The sequence below is a fragment of the Hemiscyllium ocellatum genome, chromosome 30, assembly GCF_020745735.1.
Source record: "Hemiscyllium ocellatum isolate sHemOce1 chromosome 30, sHemOce1.pat.X.cur, whole genome shotgun sequence".
NCBI classification, from domain to species: Eukaryota; Metazoa; Chordata; class Chondrichthyes; order Orectolobiformes; family Hemiscylliidae; genus Hemiscyllium; species Hemiscyllium ocellatum.
This window is the reverse complement of record NC_083430.1, coordinates 44,395,346-44,420,653: the sequence shown is the minus strand read 5'-3', so window position 1 is coordinate 44,420,653 and position 25,308 is coordinate 44,395,346. Positions and strand designations below refer to the sequence as shown.

The window sequence follows — 25,308 nt, the reverse complement described above, 5'->3', positions numbered from 1 at the left end:
AACTATATCCCAACTCTGTGATTATTAATAAATTTCATTGCTTTAAACTCCTTTTTCTTAGCAATACTGTTGTGCACATGTTTCTGTATCGAAAGAACTCTCAGCACTTGAGCTTTGTACATCTCTTCGCAAGCAACTTCCTCAGTCTGGAATGAATCAGTCTTTAAAATTGTTGCCATATGACTTTTGTAATTCCCTCAGAATTTTGGGCAACTTCCTCATTTGGAATTAGAGATATTATAGTTTTTAATTGTTAACCCCATTGACACAGACAAACCCATTTGCTTAAACTTCGAATTCCATGACCCAAGCTTGCAGTAAAAAATATTAAAATACAGTGTCCTAGGCCCAACCAAGCTATTTTGACAATGGCTTTTCCTATATCATGGGGTCAGAAATAGAGATATGTGTGGATGATTGCACAATGGTCAGCACCATTCATGACTCGGACACTAAAGCATTTCAGGCCCAAATGGTTTGGTTCCAAGACAGCTGCAGAGTACCAGCACAGTGTTCAAGCTCCTGAGCTCTTTCTTTCTTTTTCCCCTTTGTTTAACAGATTTTCTTCAGTACAGCAAGGTGACAGTCCCTGCCTGACCATGATACAGGAAATGCTGATCACAGGCTGCAAACATACTTTGTCCGAGCATGTTTCAGGATCTGGCAATTGGAGACTGTGGAAGGGCCCTGCCCGAGCATATTCCAGGCCCTGGTTGCGACACCAATAGTTATAGAATCAGAGGTGATAGCCTAGGCTTGGCCTGGGTGCCTGTCTGGAGATAAGACTTAAATAAGACTTTATTACCTGGATATTTCTTATTCATTTTGGCTTTTTTTCCTTTATTTTGGTTTGTTTTATTCCAGTTTTGTAATCAAGACAGTGCTGACTATGTCAGTGGAGGTGAGACGGCACTGAAGAGTGCAGACTTTCATTACAACTGGAGTGACATGGTGAAGGGGAGTCATGCCTGGCCATAAGGCCATGACCCACAACAGAGCACTCAATAAGGATTGTAAAGTTGGACATTATTTCTTAATTCTTCTTCTTTTATATTCTGTGTTATGGTTTATTTTTCTGTGTTTTAAGATGGTGTTGGAAATATTAATATTATGCAACATTTTTTACTGCATTTTGTAATAAGATACACGTGAGAACAAATCAAATCAAATCAAATGCAGTAAAGACTTTGACAATATCCAGATTTTGGCTGATATGGGGTAACATTTGTACCACGAAGTGCCAGATGATGGTCACCTCCAACAAGAAAGAATCTAAACATCAGCCCTTGACATACAATGTCGTCGTCATCGCTGAATCCCCCATTATCAATATCACTGGGGTTACCACTGCCCAAGAAAATAAATTGCACTGGTCATACAAATGTACGTGCTCAACAATCGCAACTCTAGGATACTGCAGTCACTGATAACTCCTGATTCCCCAAAGATTGCTCACCAACTGTAAAGCACAAGTCAGAAATGTGGTGGATTTTGCCCTTGCTGTCTTGATAAGTGCAGCTCCAACAAAACAAAAAATACCTTGCTACCATCCAGGACAAAGCAATCATGTGATTGGCACCACATCCTCAAATACCCACTCCCTCCACCACCATATACTGAGTAGCAGTGATGTGTACCATTCAAAGTTCCTTAGATAGCACCTTCCAAATCCACGATGTCTACCCTCAAGAAGGGTGGTAGCAGCAGATGTACAAGAGCACCTGCTTTTCCTGCAAGCGAGTCACCATTTTGACCCAGAAATATTTCGCTGTTTCTTGTGTCTTTGGATCAAAACATTGGAGCTCTCTCTCGAACAGCACTCTACTTACAGGAATGGACTGTGGTGGTTCAAGCAAGCTGCTCCAACCGCCTTCTCAAAAACAACTAAGGTTGGGCAATTAATCCTGGCCCATGCAGAGACACAATATCCTATGTATGAAATTTTTAAAAATCCAGTATTTCTCAGTCACACTGAAATACCTTGTGGACTTCCTTCATGTGCAAGCTGTAATGCTGCATCTGCTTAACAGGAAATGAATTCCTTGCTGATATTAAGATCTAAGTCGGTTATTAGGATGCTAAAGGTAACAAAGCAAACAGATGCTGTGAACTAATTTCATACATTTTTAATACAATTAACTAAAAAGGAGAGTCAGTCAGAGGAGAAATGTTTTATGCTGTGTGGTTGGTTGAAATAAAACTAATTGAAAAATGTATGCCTGAACACTCGAGAACTTGGTAGGCGGCACGGTGGCACAGTGGTTAGCTGAGACCCGGGTTCAATTCCCAACTCAGGCGACTGACTGTGTGGAGTTTGCACGTTCTCCCCGTGTCTGTGTGGGTTTCCTCCGGGTGCTCCAGTTTCCTCCGATAGTCCAAAAATATGCAGGTTAGGTGAATTGGCCATGCTAAATTGCCTGTAGTGTTAGGTGAAGGAGTAAATGTAGGGGAATGGGTGGGTTGCTCTTTGAAGGGTTGGTGTGGACTTGTTGGGCCGAAGGACCTGTTTCCATACCGTAAGTGCGGGTCAGGTGAATTGGCCATGCTAAATTGCCCGTAGTGTTAGGTATGGGGTAAATGTAGGGGTATGGGTGGGTTGCGCTTCGGCGGGTTGGTGTGGACTTGTTGGGCACACACTAAGTCTAATCTAATCTAAACTTATCGTGGACAATACTGCTCGCAGAGGATGATTCAATCAAAATGCAAAGTTTTAGGGAATGATTATCTAGCCATGTTTTCTAAATGTGCACCTTATTTCTTGCGGAACAACAGAAAGTGCTCACATGGACCTAGGTTACACTACCAAAGAGATGTCGACAAATGCCTTCACTACCATCATCGAAACAGGACCATTTGTTAGCGCTAATTTTTGTGGATAACATTTCCTGGCCCAGATCCTGGGCCTCCTCCACCACCAAACCCTAACCATCTAATGTCTGGAGGAGAGGTAATGTTAAAAGAGTAAATTGGACTATCTCTCTGCACATTAGTGTAATATTAAAGGGTAAATTATACTGTCTTCCTCCAGAAGCTAAACAGTCTGGAAGTGGGTGGGGATGACATTCATGCAGGAATGCAAGTGACTCCCACTTCATTTAGATAGTCATTTACTACAACTACTCTCCTACCAATATCAAAATTAAACTCTCATTCAGCCCCTTCCATTAGAAATGCTTTCATAAGCATCCTCAGTCAATCAAATTCATTTGCGCAATCATCCCACGATACTGAAGCATATCACAACTACATTGTCTGGGGAAGTAGCGGAGCCAGAAGCCATTTGCAGGGCCACCCCGAAGCTAGAACATATCACACCTACATTGTCTTGGTGAATCATGGAGTCTGGAAACCTTTTGCATATGATTCCCTGAGATTAGGGCATTTACATTTACATTATCTCCAAGGATGACCTCATCCCACCATTGTACCTGGGGTAACATGGGGGAAGTGGCCAGAATAGCTGGAAGCAATACCAACTGACCTGTATAAAGGGGATGTGTTTTCTTTGTTCGGGCCTCGACTTTGCACACCCGATGAAGAGTGTCAGAGGGGTCACCTGGCTTGTACAAGCTTAAATAAACTTTAACTGTTTGCAGAAGTTAGTGTGTGCGAATTGCATCTCATGTGTGAAACCTCGGGAATAGAACCTAACAGAGGAATGCCTCATCATCCGCCTTGGGACTCTTCAACCACACAAGATCAATGTGAATTTCACCAGTTTCCTCATTTCCCCTCCACCACCTTATCCCAGATCCAACTTTCCAATTCATTACTGACCTCCTGAACTATCCTACCCATCCATCTTCCTTCCCACATATCCATTCCACCTTCCTCTCTAACCCATCACCATCACCCCCACCTTCATCTACCTATTGCAATCCCAGCTACCTTCCACCCAGTCCTACTCTCCATTTATCTCTCAGCCCCCTTGGGCCACAAGGTTCATTCCTGATGAAGGGCTTATGCTCAAAACATCAATTTTCCTGCTCCTCGGATGCTGTCTGACCAGGTGTGCTTTTCCATCACCACAGTCTTCGACTCTGATCTCTAGCATGTGCAGTCCTCACTTTCTTCCAGATAAAATTTATCAAAAACACGTACTAGCTGCTTATGTAGCATGGTCAGATTTGGACAAGTTTAGAAAGAGTTAAGAGTTAAGAGCCTTAGTATTAAGGGCTTAGATGGAGTGGAATTTGTTAAGTACGTTCAGGAATATTTCCTCAAGCAGTATAGAGAGGATCCTACTTAGAAAGGGGCAAAACTCGACATACTCTTGGGAAATAGGGCAGGACAGGTGACCGAGATGACAGTGGGGGAAGCACTTTGGGGCCAGCGACCATAGTTCTATTAATTTTAAAATAGGTATGGAGAAGATCAAGTGCTAAAATGTGGCAAGACAAAATTTTGATAGAAATTAGACAGGAGCTTGCAGGTGCTGATTGGAGTAATTTGTTTGCAGGCAAAGGGATCTCCAGCAAGTGAAATAGCTGGAGTTCAAGGTCGATGTGCTCCTGTGAGGGTGAAAGGCAAGGTAAACAGCAATAGGGAACCCTGGATGACAAGAGATAGTGGTTTTCATCAGAAAAAAAGGAGATTTGCACAGGTACAAGTAGCGGGATTAAGGGAATTCCTGAAGGTATATAGCGGATACATGAATTTACTGGAGGAGGAAATCGGGAGGGCAAAAACACGGCATGAGATAGCTTTGGCTGAGAAGATTACGGTGAACCCAAAGAGGTTCTTTGAGTATATGAAAAAGGAGAAAGAATAACGAGAGAGAGATTAGGACCTGTCAAGGACCAAAGTGGACGTGTGTGCGCATAGACCCACAAGAGATGGTCGAGGTCCTCAATAAATATTTCTCCTGTGTTTACCGTGGAGAAAGACAAAGACTTGGGAAAGTTAGTAGTCATATTCTGGGGTCAGTCCATATCACATTAGGGGTGGTGTAAGACATATTAGAATGTATGAAGATGGATAAATCTCCTGGTCCTGACCAGATATATCCAAGAACACTGCAAGAGCCTAAAAAAAATGTGGGACCCTGGCTAATATTTCTGCATCATTGTTAGCCACAGGTGAGGTCCCAGAAGACTGGAGAGTAGTGAATGTTGTGCTATTATTCAAGAAGGGCAGCAAAGGAAAAGCTGGGGACTATAGACCAGTAAGCCTTACCTCTGTGGTAGGTAAGTTACTAGATAAGATTCTGAGAGATGTGATATACATGCATTTACAAAGGTAGGGTTTGATTAGGAGTAGTCAGCACGACTTTGTGTATGGGATATTATGCCTCACAAATTTGTTAAGAGTTCTTTGATGAAGTAACTAGGAAGTTTTATGAGGGCAGGACAGTAGACGTGGTCTGTATGGATTTCAGTAAGGACTTTGATAGGATTTCACATGGTAGGCTGCTCTGGAAGGTTAGATTACATGGAACCCAGGAGGAGCTGGCAAACTAGATACACAATTGGCTTGATGGTAGGAAGCAGAGGGTAATAGTGCAAGGATACATGCCAGACTGGAGGCCTTTGACTAGTGGACTACCTCAGGGGTTGGTGCTGGACACATTGATATAATTAACAACTAGCAATGATTTGGATGAGAATGTACAAGGCATAATTAGGAAGTTCGCAGATGGCATATGTGGTATCATGGACGGCAAGGAAAGTCATCAGAAAATGCAGCAGGACCTTGATCAGTTGGCAAGTGGGCGAGAAATGGCCGTTGGAGTTTTAACATGGATAAGTGCACGGTCTTGCAGTTTGGAAAGTCAAATCAAGGTAGGAGTTTCTTGGTGAATGGTAGAGTCTTAAGGACTGTAATGAAATAGGGGGACCAAGGCGTTCAGTTACATGGTTCTCAAAATGGAATCACAGGTAGACAGGGCAATGCAGGTAGCTTCTGGCACACTGGCCTTCATCAGTCAGGGCACTGAGCATAGAAGTTGGGAAGATATGTTGCAGTTGTACAGGGCATTGGTGAAGCCGCACTTGGAATATTGTGTTCAGTTTTGGTCACCTTGCTATAGGAAGTAAGTTATTAAACTGGAAAGAGTTCAGTAGGAATTTAAAAGGATGACGCCAGGACTCAATAGTCTGAGTTACAGGGAGAGATTGAACAAGCTAGGACTTTTTCTTTCAAGCTTCAGAGAATGAGGGGGGATTTTATGATCTTATACACTTCTATAATAGGCATGGATAGGGTCAATGTACTGTCCTTTTCCCAGGGTTCTGGGCTACCAGCGAAAGTGGTTGAAGTGGGTACATTAACAACATTTAAAAGGCATTTGGACAAATACATGGATAGGAAAGATTTAGAAGGATATGGGCTAAATGCAGGGAAATGAGGTTAGAGTGGTTGGCATGGATCAGTTTGGGCCGAGGGGCCTGTCTATATGACTCTGAGTTCATAAGAAAGTACATAATGGGAATTCAGTAGATTGTATGCAAGACTGCAAACATTTCACACTGTGCTGGCATTTCAGTTGTTAGACAGTGCTAAAATATTGAATACGGACAGACTTCTATACTTGAAAAGAGTAACATTTAAAATGCGCACACACTGCTAAAACAAATGGCAGAAACACTAAAAAAAACCTCTGAAAGTATTTCTTTCCAGCAATGTTCAGGTGCAAAGGGTACAATCAGCAATATGACAGAAAATATAGGCCACAATGTCAATGAACTTGTGAAACCATTGAGATACAGGCTGCAGGCAATAGTACAGAAGGACAATCTTTAAAATCAAGAAATATTTGGGTTTTACAGTAAGAGAATGAATCCTGGAAACACCAAGGATCTGGTGAATCAATCATTCAGATGCATTCAAAATAACATTATGCCACAAGGGAACAAAAGTCAATTTCAAATACAGAACTAAAGCAATATTTGTACCTTTTCAATCCTACACCAGGTAAATTAAGCTCATATCCAAAACCAAGCCATGTTCCCTCAGGATTGTAGATGAATGCAATCTTGTCCTTGAGTTTGACCATTTTTTTTCAACATTTTTCTGGTCTGTAGTTATCGTAGTTCGTTAATTGACTTCTTTCACATAATTTTCATTCCCACTATCATATTAAATAAAGCACCTAACATTCCTTCACGATTCATGTGCTCATAGTAGCCTAATAGAGAACATAGGAGCTCTTAATTTTCTTAATATTCTGATTACCAACTTAAATCATACCCACTATGAATAATGTTGTCAAATTTAGGCAACCAGTCAACTATCTCCCAGAATGCAGTCACCTCTTTATAATGTCACCATCAATAAAAGGACACAGCATCAGGCTCATACAATGTGAGGCCATAATTTAGCCACCTTTCATTAGTAGCATATAAATCTGTTTACATTCCAGGAAATTCATCAGGGCCACATTTCAGATAAAACAATGCCTTCAGGCAGTATTAGCCTAACTGAAACATTGCCACTGCTCAAAGGGCTGCTGCCCTTCACATACCAATTGACTTCTCAAACACTAAATAATCAAGTCAATTGCTATAACGTTTGGCAAAACCAGTATTTTGTTGTGCCTTTCAAAAAGAAGAAAAAAATCTGAGAAAGTGAAATCATGATTTTGTCATACACAGATTATGGAAAAGTTTAAAAGTGAGATACAGGCATAGATGTTCAAGCTCCTTGAATCACAAGTCATGGATCAAATCTATTCCAAGCATAGTGGGTACTTCCAAGACCTCAAATATTAAGACATGCAGGATTCAGATGCAGCATGAAATGTCTACAAACTCAAAGATGATTTCATTCTACAAAAGAATTCCTTACCATTTGCAAGCATGGCAAAAACTCAAAGACATGACGGAGAACAATGTTAACACATTACCAAAATACCTTGTTTAAATTTCAATTGAAGCCAGTTGTTGAGAAGTACTGGCATGTTTACATTTAATGTTTTAGGAAATCCATAAAAAGATGTGTTTTAACAAACAATTTGGAAATACAGTATTTAGCTGTCATCCCCTTTTCCACTTATTCCACAGGGTGGCAATTAGTTTTTCGATAATGCTTAAATATACAGATGATAAAGTTTCTTTTAACATTAATACTATACAAACAGGACCACAGAATAGCTATGAATAAAATATGCACTTGGCATTTCCTACACAAATTAATAAACTGGAAGGTTGTGAACAACTAGTCTCATGAATGAAAATATTTGACTTCCCAATAGCTCATCATTGTAACACCTTTTCCATTCTGAAGTTCCATTTTTGCCCTACTACATGATTTCAAATCAACTTTCAGCAACAACACATCGACCATCTCCTGTATCTGGTACAGCCCTCCCTCAAAACAGTGATTTCACCAAATACAGATCTGACCTTGACTACAAGTGCTGAAAACGTGTTGCTGAAAAAGCGCAGCAGGTCAGGCAGCATCCAGGGAACAGGAGATTCGACGTTTCGGGTATAAGCCCTTCTTCAGGAATGACTACAGGTGACAAGGTTACATAGTTACAATTGTCATCATGAGGGGATGGGGAGATGGGTGCCTGCACTCGGGGTGTTGAGTATCCTTATCCTCCTTGGCATATTGACAAATCCACGGTTCACAGCATTTTGCTTTAATTTCTGATTAAGTCACCAGACTCTATATGTTAACTCTGCTTTCTTCTCACAGATGCTGCCAGCCCTGCTGAGTTTCATCAGGAACTTCTGTTTTGGTTTTTACAATGTTATTGAGGAAATTTGCAGTTATCATCCAGTATACCCTAATTAGACCGTAAGTCACAGAAGCAAAAATTACGCCATTCAGCCCATCAAGTCTGCTCCACCATTCAATCATGGTTGATAGATTTCTCAACCCCATTCTCCTGCTTTCTCCCCATAACCCTTAATCTCTTTGACAATGAAGAATCTATCTATCTCCGTCTTAAATATACTCAATGTCCTGGCTTCTACAGCCTTCTGTGGCAGTGAATTCCATAGACTAACCACTCTATGGCTGAAGAAATTTCTCTATCTCCATTCTACAAGTATTTCCCTTTACTCTAAGGCCTCAGGTCCTAGATTCTCCTCCCAATGGAAACATCTTCCCAACATCCACACTGTCCAGGCCATTTAGTATTCTGTAAATTTCAATTAGATCCTCCACTCATCCTTCTAAATTCCATCGAGTACAGTCCCAGTGTCCTCAAATGTCCATATATGTTAAGCAGTTCATTCCTGGGACCATTTTTATGAACATCCTCTGAACATGCTCCAAAGCCAGTACATCTTTCCTGAGGCCTCCGTTTTGACAGTGCGGCGAGGAGAGGAGAAGGATTGAAGCGAGGGCTGATGGGAAGGATAAGTTTTCCCGCTTAAAAAGGCACTTACCTCGGGAGTCAGACCTCCATTTTGACAGTGTGGCGAGGTGAGGAGGAGTGAAGCGAGGGCTGCCGGGAATGTACGGGCTTAATTTATAATTGGGCAATGGCTAAACCAGAGATACTACATGTGTAGTACCTCCCTCCCTCCTGCACCCCCCCACCCCCCAACCGGAAGAAAAAGACTCAGTAAGATAAGACTTTTATTTTTTCTTTATCTTTCTTTTTCATATATTTAAGTGCATTGCTTGGTTTTAGTTAGTTCATATAAACTAAGTTTACAATGGCAGGTGACCTCAGACCCGTGGCATGTGCCTCTTGCTTGATTTGGGAGCTTAGAAACATGTCTTACGTTCCTGACTCTTACACTTGCAAGAAGTATGTTTAGCTGCAGCTCTTGTTTGACCGCATGATGGCTCTGGAGCTGTGGAAGGACTCACCGTGGAGCATTCGCAATGCTGAGGTGGTCATGGGTAGCATGTTTAGTGAACTGGTCACACCGCAGGTTAGAATTGTTGTGGTTCTGTTCGCTGAGCTGGGAATTTGTGTTGCAAATGTTTCGTCCCCTGTCTAGGTGACATCCTCAGTGCTTGGGAGCCTCCTGTGAAGCGCTTGTGTGGTCTTTCCTCCGGCATTTGTAGTGGTTTGAATCTGCCGCTTCTGGTTGTCAGTTCCAGCTGTCTGCTGCAGTGGTCAGTATATTGGGTCCAGATCGATGTGCTTATTAATTGAATCTGTGGATGAGTGCCATGCCTCTAGGAATTCCCTGGCTGTTCTCTGTTTGGCTTGCCCTATAATAGTAGTGTTGCCCCAGTCGAATTCATGTTACTTGTTATCTGCATGTGTGGCTACTAAGGATAGCTGGTCGTGTCGTTTCGTGGCTAGTTGGTGTTCATGGATGCAGATCATTAGCTGTCTTCATGTTTGTCCTATGTAGTGTTTTGTGAAGTCCTTGCATGGGATTTTGTACACTACATTGGTTTTGCTCATGCTGGGTATCGGGTTCTTCGTTCTGGTGAGTTGTTGTCTGAGAGTGGCTGTTGGTTTGTGTGCTGTTATGAGTCCTAGTGGTCACATTAGTATTATATAACACTATTATAACACTACTATTATAGGGCAAGCCAAACAAAGAACAGCCAGGGAATTCCTAGAGGCATTCTAGCGCTTCACAGGAGGCTCCCAAGCACTGAGGATGTCACCTAGACAGGGGACGAACGTTTGCAACACAAATTCCCAGCTCGGTGAACAGAACCACAACAACGAGCACCCAAGCTACAAATCTTCTCCCAAACTTTGAACACCTACAGGTTAGAATTGCTGAGGGAGACAGTGAATGGGTGACCAAAAGACAGAAAAAGAGTAGGAAGGCAGTGCAGGTGTCCCCTGCGGTCATCTTTCTCCAAAACAGGTATACCATGCTGTTCAGAAGAACGGGAAAAAGACTCGTAGGGCCATAGTTATAGGGGATTCTATTGTGAGGGGAGTAGATAGGCAGTTCTATGGTCGAAAATGGGACTCCCGGATGGTATGTTGCCTCCCAGGTGCTCGGGTCAGGGATGTCACCGACCGGAAGGGTGAACAGCCAATTGCCTTGGTGCATATAGGCACCAACGACATAAATAGAAAACGAGATGAGAAAGAAGAATTCAGGGAGCTAGGAGAGAAGTTAAAGAGGAGGACCTCAAAGGTAGTGATCTTGGGATTACTACCAGCACCACGTGCTAGCCAACATGGAAATGAAAACATAGGCAGGATGAACACGTGGCTTGAGAGATGGTGTAGGAGGGAGTGATTCAGATTTGTTGGACATTGGGACCGGTTCTGGGGAAGGTGGGGCTATTATAAAATGGACGGTCTACATCTGAACCAGACTGGAACCAATGTCCTTGGGGGAGTTTTTGCTACTGCTGTTGGGGATGTTTTAAATTAATGTTGCAGGGGACTGGGAACCAGAAGAGAAAACAAATAGGCAGCGAGGTTGAGACTGTAAGAATTATGAAGATAGCATTAATAAAGGGAAGAGTAGGCAGAGAGCAGATGAAGGCAAAAGAACTGGTGGCTTGAAATGCATCTACTTTAATGCAAGGAGTATAGTGTGTATAAAGCAGATGAACTTAGGTCTTGGATTGGTGCCTGGGAGTATGACATTATTGCAATCACAGAGACTTGGTTGAAGGAAAGGCATGATGATTGGCAACTAAATGTTCCAGAATATAAACGCTTCGGACAGGACAGGGAGGGAAGTAAAAGGGGGGTGGTGTTGCATTGCTGGTCAGGGACGATATCGTGGCTGTGCTAAAGGAGCACACTATGGAGATCTTGGGTAGTGAAGCTGAGAAATAAGAAGGGTGCAGTTACATTGTTGGGCTGTATGACAGGCCTCCCAATAGTGAGCGTGAGGTAGAAGAACAAATAGGTGAACAGATTATGGAAAGATGTAGAGACAATAGGGTAGTGGTGATGGGAGATTTTAATTTTCCCAACATTGACTGGGATACACTTAGCGTCAGAGGTCTGGATGGGGTAGAATTTGTAAGAAGCATCCAGGAGAGTTTTCTAGAGCAGTATGTCAATAGTCCGGCAAGCAAAGGGGCCATATTGGACCTGGTACTGGGGAACGAGCCAAGACAGGTGGTAGAAGTTGCATTGGGGGATTTCTTTGGGAACAGTGACCACAATTCTGTAAGTTTTAGAATACTCGTAGATAAAGAAGAGAGTGGTCGTAAGGGAACAGTACTAAACTGGGCCAAGGCCAATTATATCAAAGTTAGGCAGGAGCTCAGATATGTGAATTGGACAAAGCTATTTGAAGGAAAGTTGACATTTGAGATGTGGGAGGCTTTCAAAGATAGGTTAAAGATAGTGCAGGATAGACATGTCCCATTGAAGGCAAAGGATAGGAAGGGCAAGATTTGTGAACCATGGATGACAGGAGAAATTATACGACTAGCCAAGAGGAAAAGGGAAGCGTACATAAGGTCTAGGCAGCAAAGAACAGAACGGGTCCTGGAGGAATATCGGAAGAGTAGGCCAAGTCTTTAACGAGGAATCAAGTGGACTAAAAGGTGTCAAGAAATAGCTTTAGCGAGCAGAATTAAGGAGAACCCAAAGCATTTTATTCTTATATAAGAAGCAAGCGGGTTCCTAGAGAAAGAATTGGTCCACTAAAGGATAACGAAGGAAGGCTGTGTGTCGAACCTGAGCGAATGGGTGAGATTCTGGGTGATTACTTTGCATCAGAGTTCACTGAGGAGAGGAACATGATGAATGTTGAGATTAGAGATAGAAGTTTGATTAGTCTGGATCACATTGACATAAGTAGGGAAGATGTGTTGGGTAGGCTAGAGATTATTAAGGTGGACAAATCCCCAGGTTTGGCCGCACTTAGAATACTGTGTACAGTTCTGTTTGCCACATTACCAAAAGGACGTGGACATTTTGGAGAGAGTGCACAGAAGGTTTATGAGGATGTTGCCTGGTAATGGAAGGTGCTAGCTACGAAGAAAGGTCGAGTAGGTTAGGTTTATTTTTATTAGAAAAAAGGAGATGGGGGGGGGGGACCTGATTGAGATTTACAAAATCATGAAGGGTATAGAAAAGGTGGATACAGGCAAGCTTTTTCCCAGGGTGAAGCATTCAATAACGAGAGGTCACTCTTTCAAGGTGAGAGGTGGAAAATTTAAGGGAGATACACGCGGCAAGTACTTCACACAGAGGGTGGTGGACATTTAGAACGTGTTGCCAGCAGACGTGGTAGAGGCAGGCACGGCAGATTTATTTAAGATGCGTCTGGAGAGATGCACGAGTAGGTGGGGAGCAGAGGGATACAGATGCTTAGGAACTGGACGACAGGTTTAGACAGTTGATACAGATTAGCTCAGGCTTGGAGGGTGGAAGGACCTGTTCCTGGGTTGTAAATTTTCTTTGTTATATCAGGCCCAAAACTGCATATAATACTCAAAATGTGGTTTGATCAGAGCCTTATAGAGACTCAGAAGTACGTCCCTGCTTCTATATTCAAGTCGTCTCAAAATAAATACCACCATTGCATTTGCCTTCCTAATGACTGACCCAACCTGCGAATTTACCTTGAGAGAATTCTGGACTAGAACTCCCAAGTCTCTTTGCACTTCAGACTTCTGAATTTTCTCCCCATTTGGAAAACAGTCCGTGCTTCTACTCTTCTTACCAAAGTGCATGACCTCACACATTCCCATGTTGTTCTTCATCTGCCTCTTCTATGCCCACTCTCCTAACCTGTCCAAATTGTTCTGCAGCCTGCCTGCCTCCTCAATACTAACTGTCCTTCTACCTATCTTTGTATCACCTGCAAACCTCGCCAGAATGCCCTCAGATTCTTCATCGAAATCATTAATGTATAGTGAAAAGCTGTGGTCCCAATACAGACCCTCACGAACACGACTTGTCAGCAGCTGCCATCCTGAAAAAAACCCTTTTTATCCCCACTCTCTGGCTGTTTTCTGCCAGAAAATCTTCTATCCATGCTGGCACCTTGCCTCTAACACTATGGACCCTTATCTTACTCAGCAGCCTCCTGTGTGGCACATTGTTAAATGCTTTTTTGAAGTCCAGATAGATAACATCCATTGGCACTCCTTGCTCTTACCTGCTTGTTTCTTACTCAAAGAATTCTAGCAGATTTGTCAGGCATGACCTCTCCTTGATGATTGCAAACTGGTCTGCACCATTCACAACTCCTAAGATACTGAAGTGGTCAATGTCCAAATGCAGCAAGGCTCAGACAACATCCAGGCATATAAATGGCAAGTAACATGCATGCCATAGTTATTGCCTGGCAATAACTGTCTTCAATAAGAGATAGTTGGAGATATGGTCATCATTACTGATATTAGTGACTTACTTTGCTCCATATTTCTTTAATAATCTATCCCTTGACACTCAATTGCACTACCATCACTGAATCTGCTATCAACATCCTGGGGTTAGCGCTGACCAGAAAGTGAACTAGCCCTATAAATGCAATGCCACAAGAGCAGGTCAGAGGCTAGGAGTACTGCATTTCCTGACTCCCTAAAGCCTGTCCACCATCTACAAGGCAGAAGTGAAGTTTTTGATGGAATACTCCCCACTTGTCTGGATGAGTGCAGATCCAAAAACACTCAAGGGCATCAGAATATATGGGAACACCACCACCAAATTCCTGTCCAAATCAAACATCATCCTGACATTGCCATTCTTTCATTGTTGGTGGACCAAAATCCTGGACTCCTTCTCTAATGACAAGGTTCACAGCCATTGAGTGATTTTTTTAAAAAAAATGACACTACAGCGACAATGTGATTGATTCTTGAATACTTTCAAATTGTATCAAAAGCCATTCACCAGTGTTCAAGAAGGCAGTTCATCACCAGCTTCACAAGGGCAATCACTGATGGGTAATAAACTGTGTGCCAGAAATGCCTGTATGCCACAAATCAAGAAGAACACTATCCAAACATGATGTGGAGGTACCGGTGTTGGACTGAGGTGGACAAATTAAAATTCACACAACACTAAGTTATAGCCCAACAGGTTTATTTGGAAGTACTAGCTTTAGGAGAGCTGCTTTTTCATTAAGTAGCTATGGAACAGGATCATCAGCTGTTCCACAGCTACCTGATGAAAGAGCAGCGCTCTGAAAGCTAGTACCATGTACTTCCAAATAAACTTGCAAGACTATCCAAACAATTTACCTTTAAAGAATGTTAAATCCAAAATCAGGTTGTAGTTATTGTGCCAGTGCTTTGACATAGTTCTTCCTTAAGCAGAAAATGTTAAAACCAACTAATACAAGTTCTGAACTGTATAATGAACAAAACTTTCACGTTAAATTTATCTAAATTACAAACGTTTTTGCCATTGCAATCAGATAAATTTCAAATTGTAGTATGGACATTAAACATATAAGAAGAAAGGTAATAACTAGAGTTTATCCTATTCCTAAACGTTGTTGAGCTGTAGGAGTTAACTTCACTCCAGCTTACTATGCAGAGGCACACAACTTTGCAGGAAGTGTACACTGAGCTCACGAGCATGCGCGGCCGATCTTGTCACTGAATACTCACTATTTGGCAGAGGACACTCGGGGCCTGAGTCCTGGCTGCCCCATCGAACCTACTTCCTCCGGAACGCGCACAACAGTGAACTGTACCAAAGCACTAACTAATCGGCATAGGAAAATACTAGGCGACAAATCTTCAGCTACAAACCGGGCAGCATCGATTTCACAAAGCTGACTTGCCCCAATGTCCGCTTTCATCGCCCTTGTTCAGTCGCTATGAGTTAACGGCCACCATTGCAGGACCACATTGCACGCTGGGATTCCGTGATGCCCGCCCCTCCAGCGGTCACATGACCTGAACAGTACTCCTTCCCGCCAGTGGGGTGTGTGCAATCCACTGAAAGGCGCCATGTGTGGATGGGTGAGATTGCTCCAGGGGTCAACAATTCTCAGTGTCATCAAACCAAGACAAAGGTGCCCTATGAAGTATTCCTTTGTTTTAAGAGAGGTGTAGTTACTTTAAACCTGTTAGCTGTTGACTAAAGTAAACTTATGCCTTTAAATGTTGTTTTCTTTTCAAATCCCTCCAGTTTAGAACAAGAGGGACCTTATTGAAACATGCGTAGTGTAACATTATTTATCTCTAAATATAATTTATTTAGAGTTTGGATGTTGGACTCGTGGCATGAAAGCTTAAGTCAGTGTGTATGAGGGGTTTGATGATTCACTTCACTGTATTTTTGAAACTTCTCCAACTATTATGAGACATTCTTCAATGTTAGTGTGAATTTGTTTGTATTGGGAGACTTTTGCCTGCAGATAGACTAAACATTGAAAAGCTTTAAAATGTGTTGCTGGAAAAGTGCAGCAGGTCAGGCAGCATCAAAGGAACAGGAGAATCAACATTTCGGGCATAAGCCCTTCTTCAGGAATGAGGAGGGTGTGCCAAACAGGCTAAGATAAAAGGTAGGGAGGAGGAACTTGGGGGAGGGGTGTTGGGAATACAATAGGTGGAAGGAGGTTAAGGTGAGGGTGATGGGCCAGAGAGGGGGTGGGGGCGGAGTGGTTGGGAAGAAGATTGCAGGTCAAAAAGGCGGTGCTGAGTCTGAGGGTTGGAACTGAGAAAAGGTGGGGAGAAGGGAAATGAGAAAGCTGGGCAAATCTACATTCTTTCCTTGTGTTTGAAGGGTTCCCAGGCGGAAGATGAGGCACTCTTCCTCCAGGCATCGTGTTGCCATGGTCTGGCGATGGAGGCGGCCAGGGACCTGCATGTCCTTGGCAGAGTGGGAGGGGGGAGTTAAAGTATTCAGCCACAGGGCGGTTGGGTTGGTTGGTGTGGGTGTCCCAGAGGTGTTCTCTGAAATGTTCCGCAAGTAGGCGGTCTGTCTCCCCAATGTATAGGAGGCCACATCGGGTGTAGCGGATGTGTGTGGAGGTGCAGGTGAATTTCTGACAGATATGGAAGGATCCCCTGGGGCCTGGAGGGAAGTGAGGGGGGAGGTGTGGGCACATGTTTTGCATTTCTTGCAGTTGCAGGGGAAGGTGCCGGGAGTGGAGGTTGGGTTGGTGGGGTGTGTGGATCTGACGAGGGAGTCGCAGAGACAGTGGTCTTTCCGGAACGCTGATAGGGGTGGGGAGGGAAATATATCCTTGGTGGTGGGGCCTGTTTGGAGGTGGCGGAAATGACAAAGGATGATACGATGTATCTGGAGGTTGGTGGGGTGGTAGGTGAGGACCAGTGGGGTTCCGTCCTGGTGGCGATTGGAGAGACGGGGTTCAAGGGCGGAGGAGCGGGAAGTGGAGGAGTTGCGGTGGAGAGCATAGTCAACCTCGTCTGAGGGGAAATTGCAGTCTTTGAAGAAAGAGGCCATCTGGGTTGTTCGGTATTGGAATTGGTCCTCCTGGGAGCAGATGCTGCAAAGGAATTAGGAATATGGGATGGCGTTTTTACAGGGGGCAGGGTGGGAGGAGGTGTATCTAGGTAGCTGTGGGAGTCAGATAATTTGCTTTTCTGATGTTGATTGAAGGATAAATATTTGCTAGGACACTGGGGAAAACTGCAATACTCTTGTACAAAATAGTGTCATGTTTTGTTCAAGTTCAGTTGTCAGCATGGTTCTGGAATTGCTTTTCCTACTTTTAGTATGAGATCATTAAAGAGTTATCTAATTTCTAGATTGAAAAGCTTGAACGTCTCTCGTCTATCATCAAAACTAAGTTCGCTCATCACTCGTCTTTGCGCCACCATGTCAGTTTCACCATGCACCTCTATTCGCTGGAGAAACCTTTTTATATATCTCAACTAGATTTGGATGCAATGCTCATGGAATGGCCTGGCCAGAATCTCTCTACACCTCAGCATGCCTCCAGCTTGCATTTTACTATTTTGAGTACAGTGTATATTTTCTCTCCTGTCTTCATCAACTATTGGTATTGGCCTTTTCAAGTAAAGTTCCCAGAAAGTGAATGTCCACTCGAAAATGTCACTGCATCATTTCTGTCGTAGAGTCCTACAGTGTAGAGACAGGTCCTTTGGCCCAAACTGGTCCATGCTGACCAAAATGTCCATCTACGCTAACCCCATTTCCCTGCAGTTGGCCCATGTCCTTCTAAACCTTTCCTATCTGTGTGTTTGTCCAAATGCCTTTTAAATGTTAACGTACCTGCCTCAACCATATCTGCTGGCAGCTTATTCGATATGCTTACCACCTTCTGTTTTTTAAAAGTAAAAAGTTGCCCCTCAGGTTCCCTTTTATTCTTTCCCCTTTAACCTAAAAATGATGCCCTCTAGTCCTCAATTCCCCATCCTGGGAAAAAAGACTGAGTGCATTCACCCTATCCATGCCTCTCATGATCTTCAAAACTTCTATAAAATCCCTCTCTGTCTCCTATGCCCTAAAGAAAAAAGTCCTAGCTTTTCCAACTTCTACCTATAACTCAAACCCTTGAGGCCTGGCACCATCCTTGTAAATTTCTTTCGTCTTTCTTTGGAACTTTTGGGTAAAGAATCTAACTATCCAAAATGTAATATGAAGCACCAAATATTAAGCATAAATAATACACCAGTTGAATGTAATGAAATGCAATCCAGAAAAATATGACATAAAATTGATTCAAATGTGAGAAGGAACCTCATTTTGAATAAGCTCAATAATTTCTGGTTCTTTGCGTTCTATCTTCAATGGGCTCCATTCAGTATCAATGCAGATGGGTTCTGAATGTTGTATTAGGCATAAGTTGTTCTGAAGAAGGAGCACTGGATTCAAAGTGTTAATTCTACTTTCTCTTCACTAATTCTACCACATCTGCTGAGTTTCTCCAACAATTTGTTTTTGTTTCAGATTTCCAGCATCTGTCTTTTTTTGTTTTCTTATGTAAGTTGTCAGACAAAAAACCTACAGAATGGCCATGGTTGATCTATCTTGGAGTTGTTTTTCTTTTTGGAATCTCCTCTAAAACTACTAAAGAAAACCTAAAGCATAAACAGAAAGTGCAGGAAATCTCAGCAATGCTTACTGCGATCTCTTCCATTCTGAGAAAAGGTTATGAGACTCGAAAGGTTAACTCTGATTTCTCTCCACAGATGCAACCAGATCTGCAGAGAGCTTCCAGATATTTCTGTTTTTGTTTCTGATTTACACATCTTTAGTTCTTTTGGTTTTTTTACTTAAAAAAAAAGACACTTTGCTTGATTCCTCCTTTAGAATCTGTTCCAACTGAAACTCTATTTCAATTTCAAATGTTTTGTCCCACTTGAATTCCAGGAGTTAAGCACCTGTAAACATATATATGCAGTGTTTTGACCTGCGTTCTTCCCCATTCATGGAATGTTAGTGACCGGTGCACGTGCAAAGCATATTTGTTGAAAGCAAGGTGAGGTAGGGATACTACCACTGTGCCAGAAGAACCCCATAACAGATAGACAAGTTAGGCTGGGCCAAATCATCTTGCAAGTATTGTGAAGCAACCTGTACAGATATGTTGAGACAATCAATGCATTGGTGGGACCTAAACCCAGACTTTCTTGCCCAGAGGCAGTAACCCTAACATTATGCCAAAATAGTCATCTAAGTTTTCATGGACATTGCATTTCTGAGGGGCAGCTGTGTTGTTGAAAGTGCCATTTCATCATTACAAAGTTAGTCTAAATTTCCTTTTGAAGTTAGTGCAAGAAATCCAATTTAAAGAGCAAGGATTCTTGATCAAAAAACAACTTCAAAATCATTCATCTCAACTACTATTTGTGGAATCCTGCAGTGCACATTTTCTTACATAACAACAGAGACTCAATTTCATTGAGTAGTTTGTTGCAAAGAACTCTGAGATGGGCTGGAAATGCGCCAAGAGGCAAAAATAAATGTAAGCTGCTCTTGTCTCCATGTCTGGCAGATTGGAATTGAAATAACTCCACAGTATGCTGTCACCGAGTCAACATATGAACAGTCCTTGACTGTAAGAATTCCTAGAATCATAGAATCCTGACAGTGTGGAAGTAGGCCATTTGACCCATCAAGTCCACAGCGATCCTCCAAAAAGCATCTGTCCCAGACCCATTTCCCCCAACCCTATAACCCTGCACTAATCCACACATCTGTAGACGCTAGGCAGTTTAGCATATTGCTTGTAATCTGTACATCTTAAGACTGGGAGGATAGCCACTGCTGATACAGGAAGCTAGTGCAAACTCCACACAGACAGTTGCCTGAAGGCGGGATCAAACCTAGTTACTTGGCACTGCAAGGCAGCAGTGCTAACCACTGAGCCACTTTGCTGCTTCATTCATAATACTGTCTGGTTCAGAGTCAGGTGCTAGAGTGTTAGTATCTCTGACACTCATCCTTTTTATACATTGGGGCTTCCTGAATGGACCAGGTTAACAGTCTCAGTCAGGAAATCATATTCCATGAGGTTCAACTGACTGACCTCATTATAATGATACATCCCTCTTATTCTGAGTCAGGGATAGAGGCCAGTCCTTTTTCTTGGAGAGCCCCCGTGGGCTTTATTAGCACTGGGTCAGGTTCCTCTCACTCGTCATCCTATGTGCCTCTGAGGACTTGCTGCTGATTGCTCAACTACCCACCCCTTCACTGCCCACTCTGCAACTGCCCCCCTTCCTACAAACATTCGCAATTTATTTTTTACTTCTATTTCTGGCCTCTTCTTAGCCACTATTTTAATTGCTCCACCTTTTGTCATAGTGCCTTGACCCTGAAATCTGAATTCCTTCAGAAAACGTATCCACTTCCCTGTCCCTCACTCTCTCTTTCTCACTCTTATTCTGTCATTCTTTAAATTTCTCCTTAAAACTCCCTCTGACAAATTTTGGTCACCTGATCTGATGTCTCCTTCCTTGGTTTAGTGGCAAATTCTCCTTCACAATGCCTTTGTGAAACACCGTAGGATATTCTGTGATGTTAAAAGTTGGCTATAACTGTAAATTGTTGTTACTGTTCCTTTGTGATCTGATTTCTGTTCTGATTTTTTTTCTTTTGCCATTTATCCTGCCTATAAACTAAGTCTGTGCTGGAGTTGTTGTTCTTTTAGGAACTGCCTCTTAAACTGTTTAAGAAAATGTTGTCACATTCCTGGATTCCTCTTTAATGTATCTATTACAACTACAATACAATGAAACATCAAACTCTTTGACCCATTTCAGTTCCAGGAGCTTGGTTCCTGTAAACTTTATGAAGTTAGTCTTGCAGTATTTGTCTTGTGTTCTCCCCCATTTATGGAATGTTAGTAACCAGTGCACATGCCAATCATATTTTACTGGAACCAAGGTGCAGGATTTCTCTCTGTTTGATGTACTCCCAATGATCTTAATAGAAGACTGAGCTCTGTATGCAGTGGCTCATCATGCTAAGAGCTCTCTGGTATTACTATGCATCAACACTGCCCCCAGCAAACCCCCCCCCCCCCCTCAGATACCTTTCCCTGCAACCAGAAGAACCATTCCCTTTGACAGTCCTTGGTTTGTACCACTCCACTCCCCCCACCCCCCCCAAGGTAACTTCCCCAGCAACTGGAAAATATGCATATCCTGCTGGAATGCTACCCACCTCATTTGCCCTAACAGTCCTTCCAGGTAGACAGAGTTTCACCTGCCTCGCTTTCAACATAGTTTACTGCATCAGGTGCTCCTGATGTGGTCTTCTCTAATTTGGGGAGACCAAACGTAAACTTGGGGAATGGTTCGCCGAGTATCTCAGCTGGGCCCGCAGAGGCCAGCCAGACTTCCCAGTCACAGCCCATTTTAAATACCCTTCCTACTCCCTTTTCGACGTGACCATTTTCGGCATCCTCTGTTGCCACAACAAATCAAACTGCAAATTGGAGGGCCAACACCTCATCTTCCACCTAGTCAATCTGCAGCTGGAGGACTCAAAATTGAGTTCTACAATTTCAAATAACCTCCTTTCACAATCCCTGACTCCCCGGCCCCTCCAACCTCCTTCCACTCCTCCCTGCCACTAGATTCATTCCTCCCATTGGCCAATCAGGTCATACCCTCTACCTGTCTTCACCTATCCCTACTTCACCACCCTGCCCCTAACACACCCTTTATCTGCAGCTCCCCCTATACCTACCCCTAGTCCTGAAGAAGGGTTACCCAAAACATTGACTTCTCAACCCCTTGATGCTGCCTGGGTTGCTGTGTTCTGCCAGCCTCCTGCCTGTCTACTCTAGCATTCTGTCAGCAGTTGGAAATAGAACATATGGCTCCAGCAAGTTTAACGTCAGAGTGAAACTGAAGCTTGCAAGTTTTGATTGTTGCCATGGAGAACATTGCTTTCAGTTGTTTGGCAACTACATGTATGATTCATTTGTTATTTTTGAACCATTTTGGGGTGCTTCTTTGTAATTCTCCTAATTGTCAATGATTCTTTAACCCAAATTCTACTCTGGTAGAGGCAGCACTTACTTGCTATGCAGATGACCTTCATAATCACACTTCTGCACAACAGTTCGTCATATTATGCAGTGATTCCAATCTCTACACCCAGGCTTTTGCAGCTATCGTGTGAAAGCAAACTCAACTGTGAACTTTAAAGTCTCAATTAAATTGGCAGAAATGCTTTGCAGTTTGAATGGAATTAGACATTGTTGTTCAATCAAAACCTTTTGTTTCTCTTTTATTGATCTGACAGATTTTTTTGCTGTGGAATAAAATGGAAATTGCTGAAACACACAGCAGAGAGAAAAGGTGAGTTTAAATATCAGCAAGAAATCACATTTTACTCTGCAGCTGATTGGATTTTCGACTTCTTACGAGCATACATACAGATTAGGAGCAGGAATATGGTCTGATAACTAACAAACACCAATTTAGTGGGTTTTGAGAAGATTTGTAGCTCAGGTTAAGGTTCTGGGTGTAGGTTTGCTTGCTGAGCTGGAAGGTTCATTTTCAGATGTTTTGTCACCGTATTGTGCAACATCTTCAGTGAGCCTCGGATAAAGCACTGTTTTGTCCAGAGGTTCACTGAAGATGTTACCTAACATGGTGACGAAATGTCAGAAAATGAACCTTCCAGCTCAGCGAGCAAACCTACATCCAGAACCCCCCTTCAACTTCAGAAAGACCTCAGACTGTGGTCTTCCCCCACAGCAGCTGCCCTAAGCTTTAGTGCATACCTCAGCATATATATTGGACCTTGAATTGTGCCAGTCTGCAAGGCTTAGTCAACATCAGTTCAACAGGATGAGGCTCAACAAAAACCACCGCATCTGTCTCCAGACTTGCTTTGGAGGTGGTGCAGACCAATGAGGTGTACGTTAAACATCTCACAGGTCATGCCCTTCTCATCACCAGTCAAGTGATGTCTTGGTGCTTGTTGGAAAGTTCTGGTGATATGGCATTCTGCCAATGACTTTGACAGTCCCCTCAAGAGATAACCTAACTGACTCCATTCTCTCCTTTTCCCTCTAGGTCTCAAGGATACTATGTGCTGACTACTTCCTGATGAACTTGCAAGTTTCTGCACGAAGGACAGGTCATATGGAACAGTCCAAGTACCTGGAGCATTCAGTGGCAACAAGGCCAGTTCCATTCTTTATAACACCAGGGATAGGTAAACCCTCAGTATGTAGCGAGACTTGATGTTTGCATACCAAGGGTCTACTCGCAGTTTGATGCAGGTGTACACAAAGGTGGCCATCAGGATGAGGGCAGTGTTAGGTACGTTCTTATCCAGAGTTTTGTATGTGGCCGTGCAGTTCATCTTCAACCTCCCAGATGAAGTGGAATGTGCCTTGAGTGACTACGACGGCACTGTTTTGGTAATGAGCAATACCTGTGCCACATACAACAACAGAGAGTGCCTCACAATTGATGACCAGGTTTTCACCCATGATGGAGACCCAGCAGTGTTCCCAAAAGACCAGTTTCTGCTTTACCTTGGCAATGCGTTCCTCCCAAGATTTTGTGCACGCCCGAGCCACTCCGATTCCTATTCCCAACACCTTCAAGTAATCTGTCCTGACGGTGAAGAGGATAAAGGATCGGTAAGCCCAATTTCCAAAGCTCACGACCTCACTTTTGTCTTGATTTACATTGGCTCCTGTGGCCAGTTCAAACTGGTCGCAGATCCTTGTGAATCTGCTCACTGACAGCGGATCTGAGCAGAAAATGGCAATGTTATCCATGTTCAGGGAGGCTTTGACTTGCAGGCTTCTGCTGCCTGGAATAGTCACCACTGTCAGGCTTGCCTTCTTCCCTAGGGATTCAGCAAAGGACTGTATACAACACACAAACAAGGCAGGAGAGAATGGCAGCCGTTCCTGACTCCAGGTCAGATCAGGAAGCTTTCTGATTACTACCCATTGATTGAGACTGTACTAGGAATGTTGATGTAGAGCAATTGGATCCAATTGCAAATTCCATCCCTAAAGCATGTTCAACATGAAGGTGTGCAATATCCTGTCAAAGGCCTTCTCCTGATTGAGGCTGATGAGGCAAGTGTCCATGCCTTTGCCCTGCATGTAAGCAATCATATCTCTGATCGCCTACATGCAGGATAGGAGCATGAAGCTCTGAGTATAGCACTGTCATGTGGGCAAAAGTTCATCTCTGCACCACCTTTACCTTCTGATTCAGAGAATCTCATAGATTTCCCTTTCTCTTTTAAATTAGGTCAGGTTGTTATTCCTCATTGTAGCCCATTTCAAATAGTTGGTCTATAGTAGACAGGGAAAGGTGTCATATGCTCATAAGTTCAATCTGATTTTGGGGCCAAAATCCGATCGAACGCCTGGTCCTTTCTGCATGCTTTATGTACTGGCAGGTGGTGGAGTATGAATTCCATAAAAGTCTGGAATTAAGAACCAAGTGATAACCATGATATAATTGTTGGTTCTCAGGAAAAAAAACCCATCTGGTTCATGGATATCCTTTAGAGAAGTAAACTGCCCTGCTTTCCTTGTCTGGCCTCGGTGTGACTCCAGACCCAGAACAATGTAGTTGCTCTAGGCAATTACGGATGGGCAATACATGGTGTTCTAGTCAGCGATGCCCTCCACCTGTGAATACATTTTTTAAAGTGTTACTTTGTGCCTAAAAAGGTGGTTGACAGAAAATCCTTTAGCTTTCCAAGTGTTTCTGAGCACCGATCCTTAACAAGTTCAGGCTATCATGGCCATTCATTGTTGTCATTTGCAGCTAGATGGAGAGAGAATTCTGGATTAGTGGTACTGGAAGAGCACAGCAGTTCAGGCAGCATCTGAGGAGCAATAAATTCGATGTTTCAGGCAAAAGCCAAAAGAGAGAGAATTCTATTTCATTGAAGGTACATCAGCAATGTCTGAGCAGTTGCCTGTCACTGGGGACTATCCCATCCTTCAGTTTCTGCTTTTCATCAAATTGTGAGCTTGCTTTCCCTGAGTATGAGTATTTGTGAGGACTTGTCTAAAGAGTGGAACAAATTTGAGGACTGGGACAGAGAGCTATGGGTGCGAGAAG

General features: G+C 43.0%; 1 protein-coding gene and 1 long non-coding RNA gene across 4 annotated transcripts in view; one reads left to right on the top strand and one right to left on the bottom strand.

The window, feature by feature from the left end:
* LOC132830110 (eyes absent homolog 3-like) overlaps positions 1-15,676 on the bottom strand; it is a 74,617-nt gene extending 58,941 nt beyond the window's left edge. For 2 of the 3 annotated variants that reach the window (XM_060847595.1, XM_060847597.1), the window contains exon 1: positions 15,591-15,676. In XM_060847595.1, coding sequence (XP_060703578.1) covers positions 15,591-15,608 — 18 coding nt within the window. In that variant the 5' untranslated portion in view covers positions 15,609-15,676. Of the gene's footprint in view, positions 1-15,414 lie in introns of all 3 variants that reach the window. The other variant, XM_060847596.1, reaches the window with a different exon arrangement.
* On the top strand, positions 15,429-24,387 carry LOC132830111 (uncharacterized). The gene is made up of 3 exons (XR_009646327.1): positions 15,429-15,824; positions 22,502-22,557; positions 23,281-24,387. It is a non-coding gene; the product is annotated as an uncharacterized LOC132830111 (long non-coding RNA).
* The last annotated feature ends 921 nt before the right edge of the window (positions 24,388-25,308 follow it).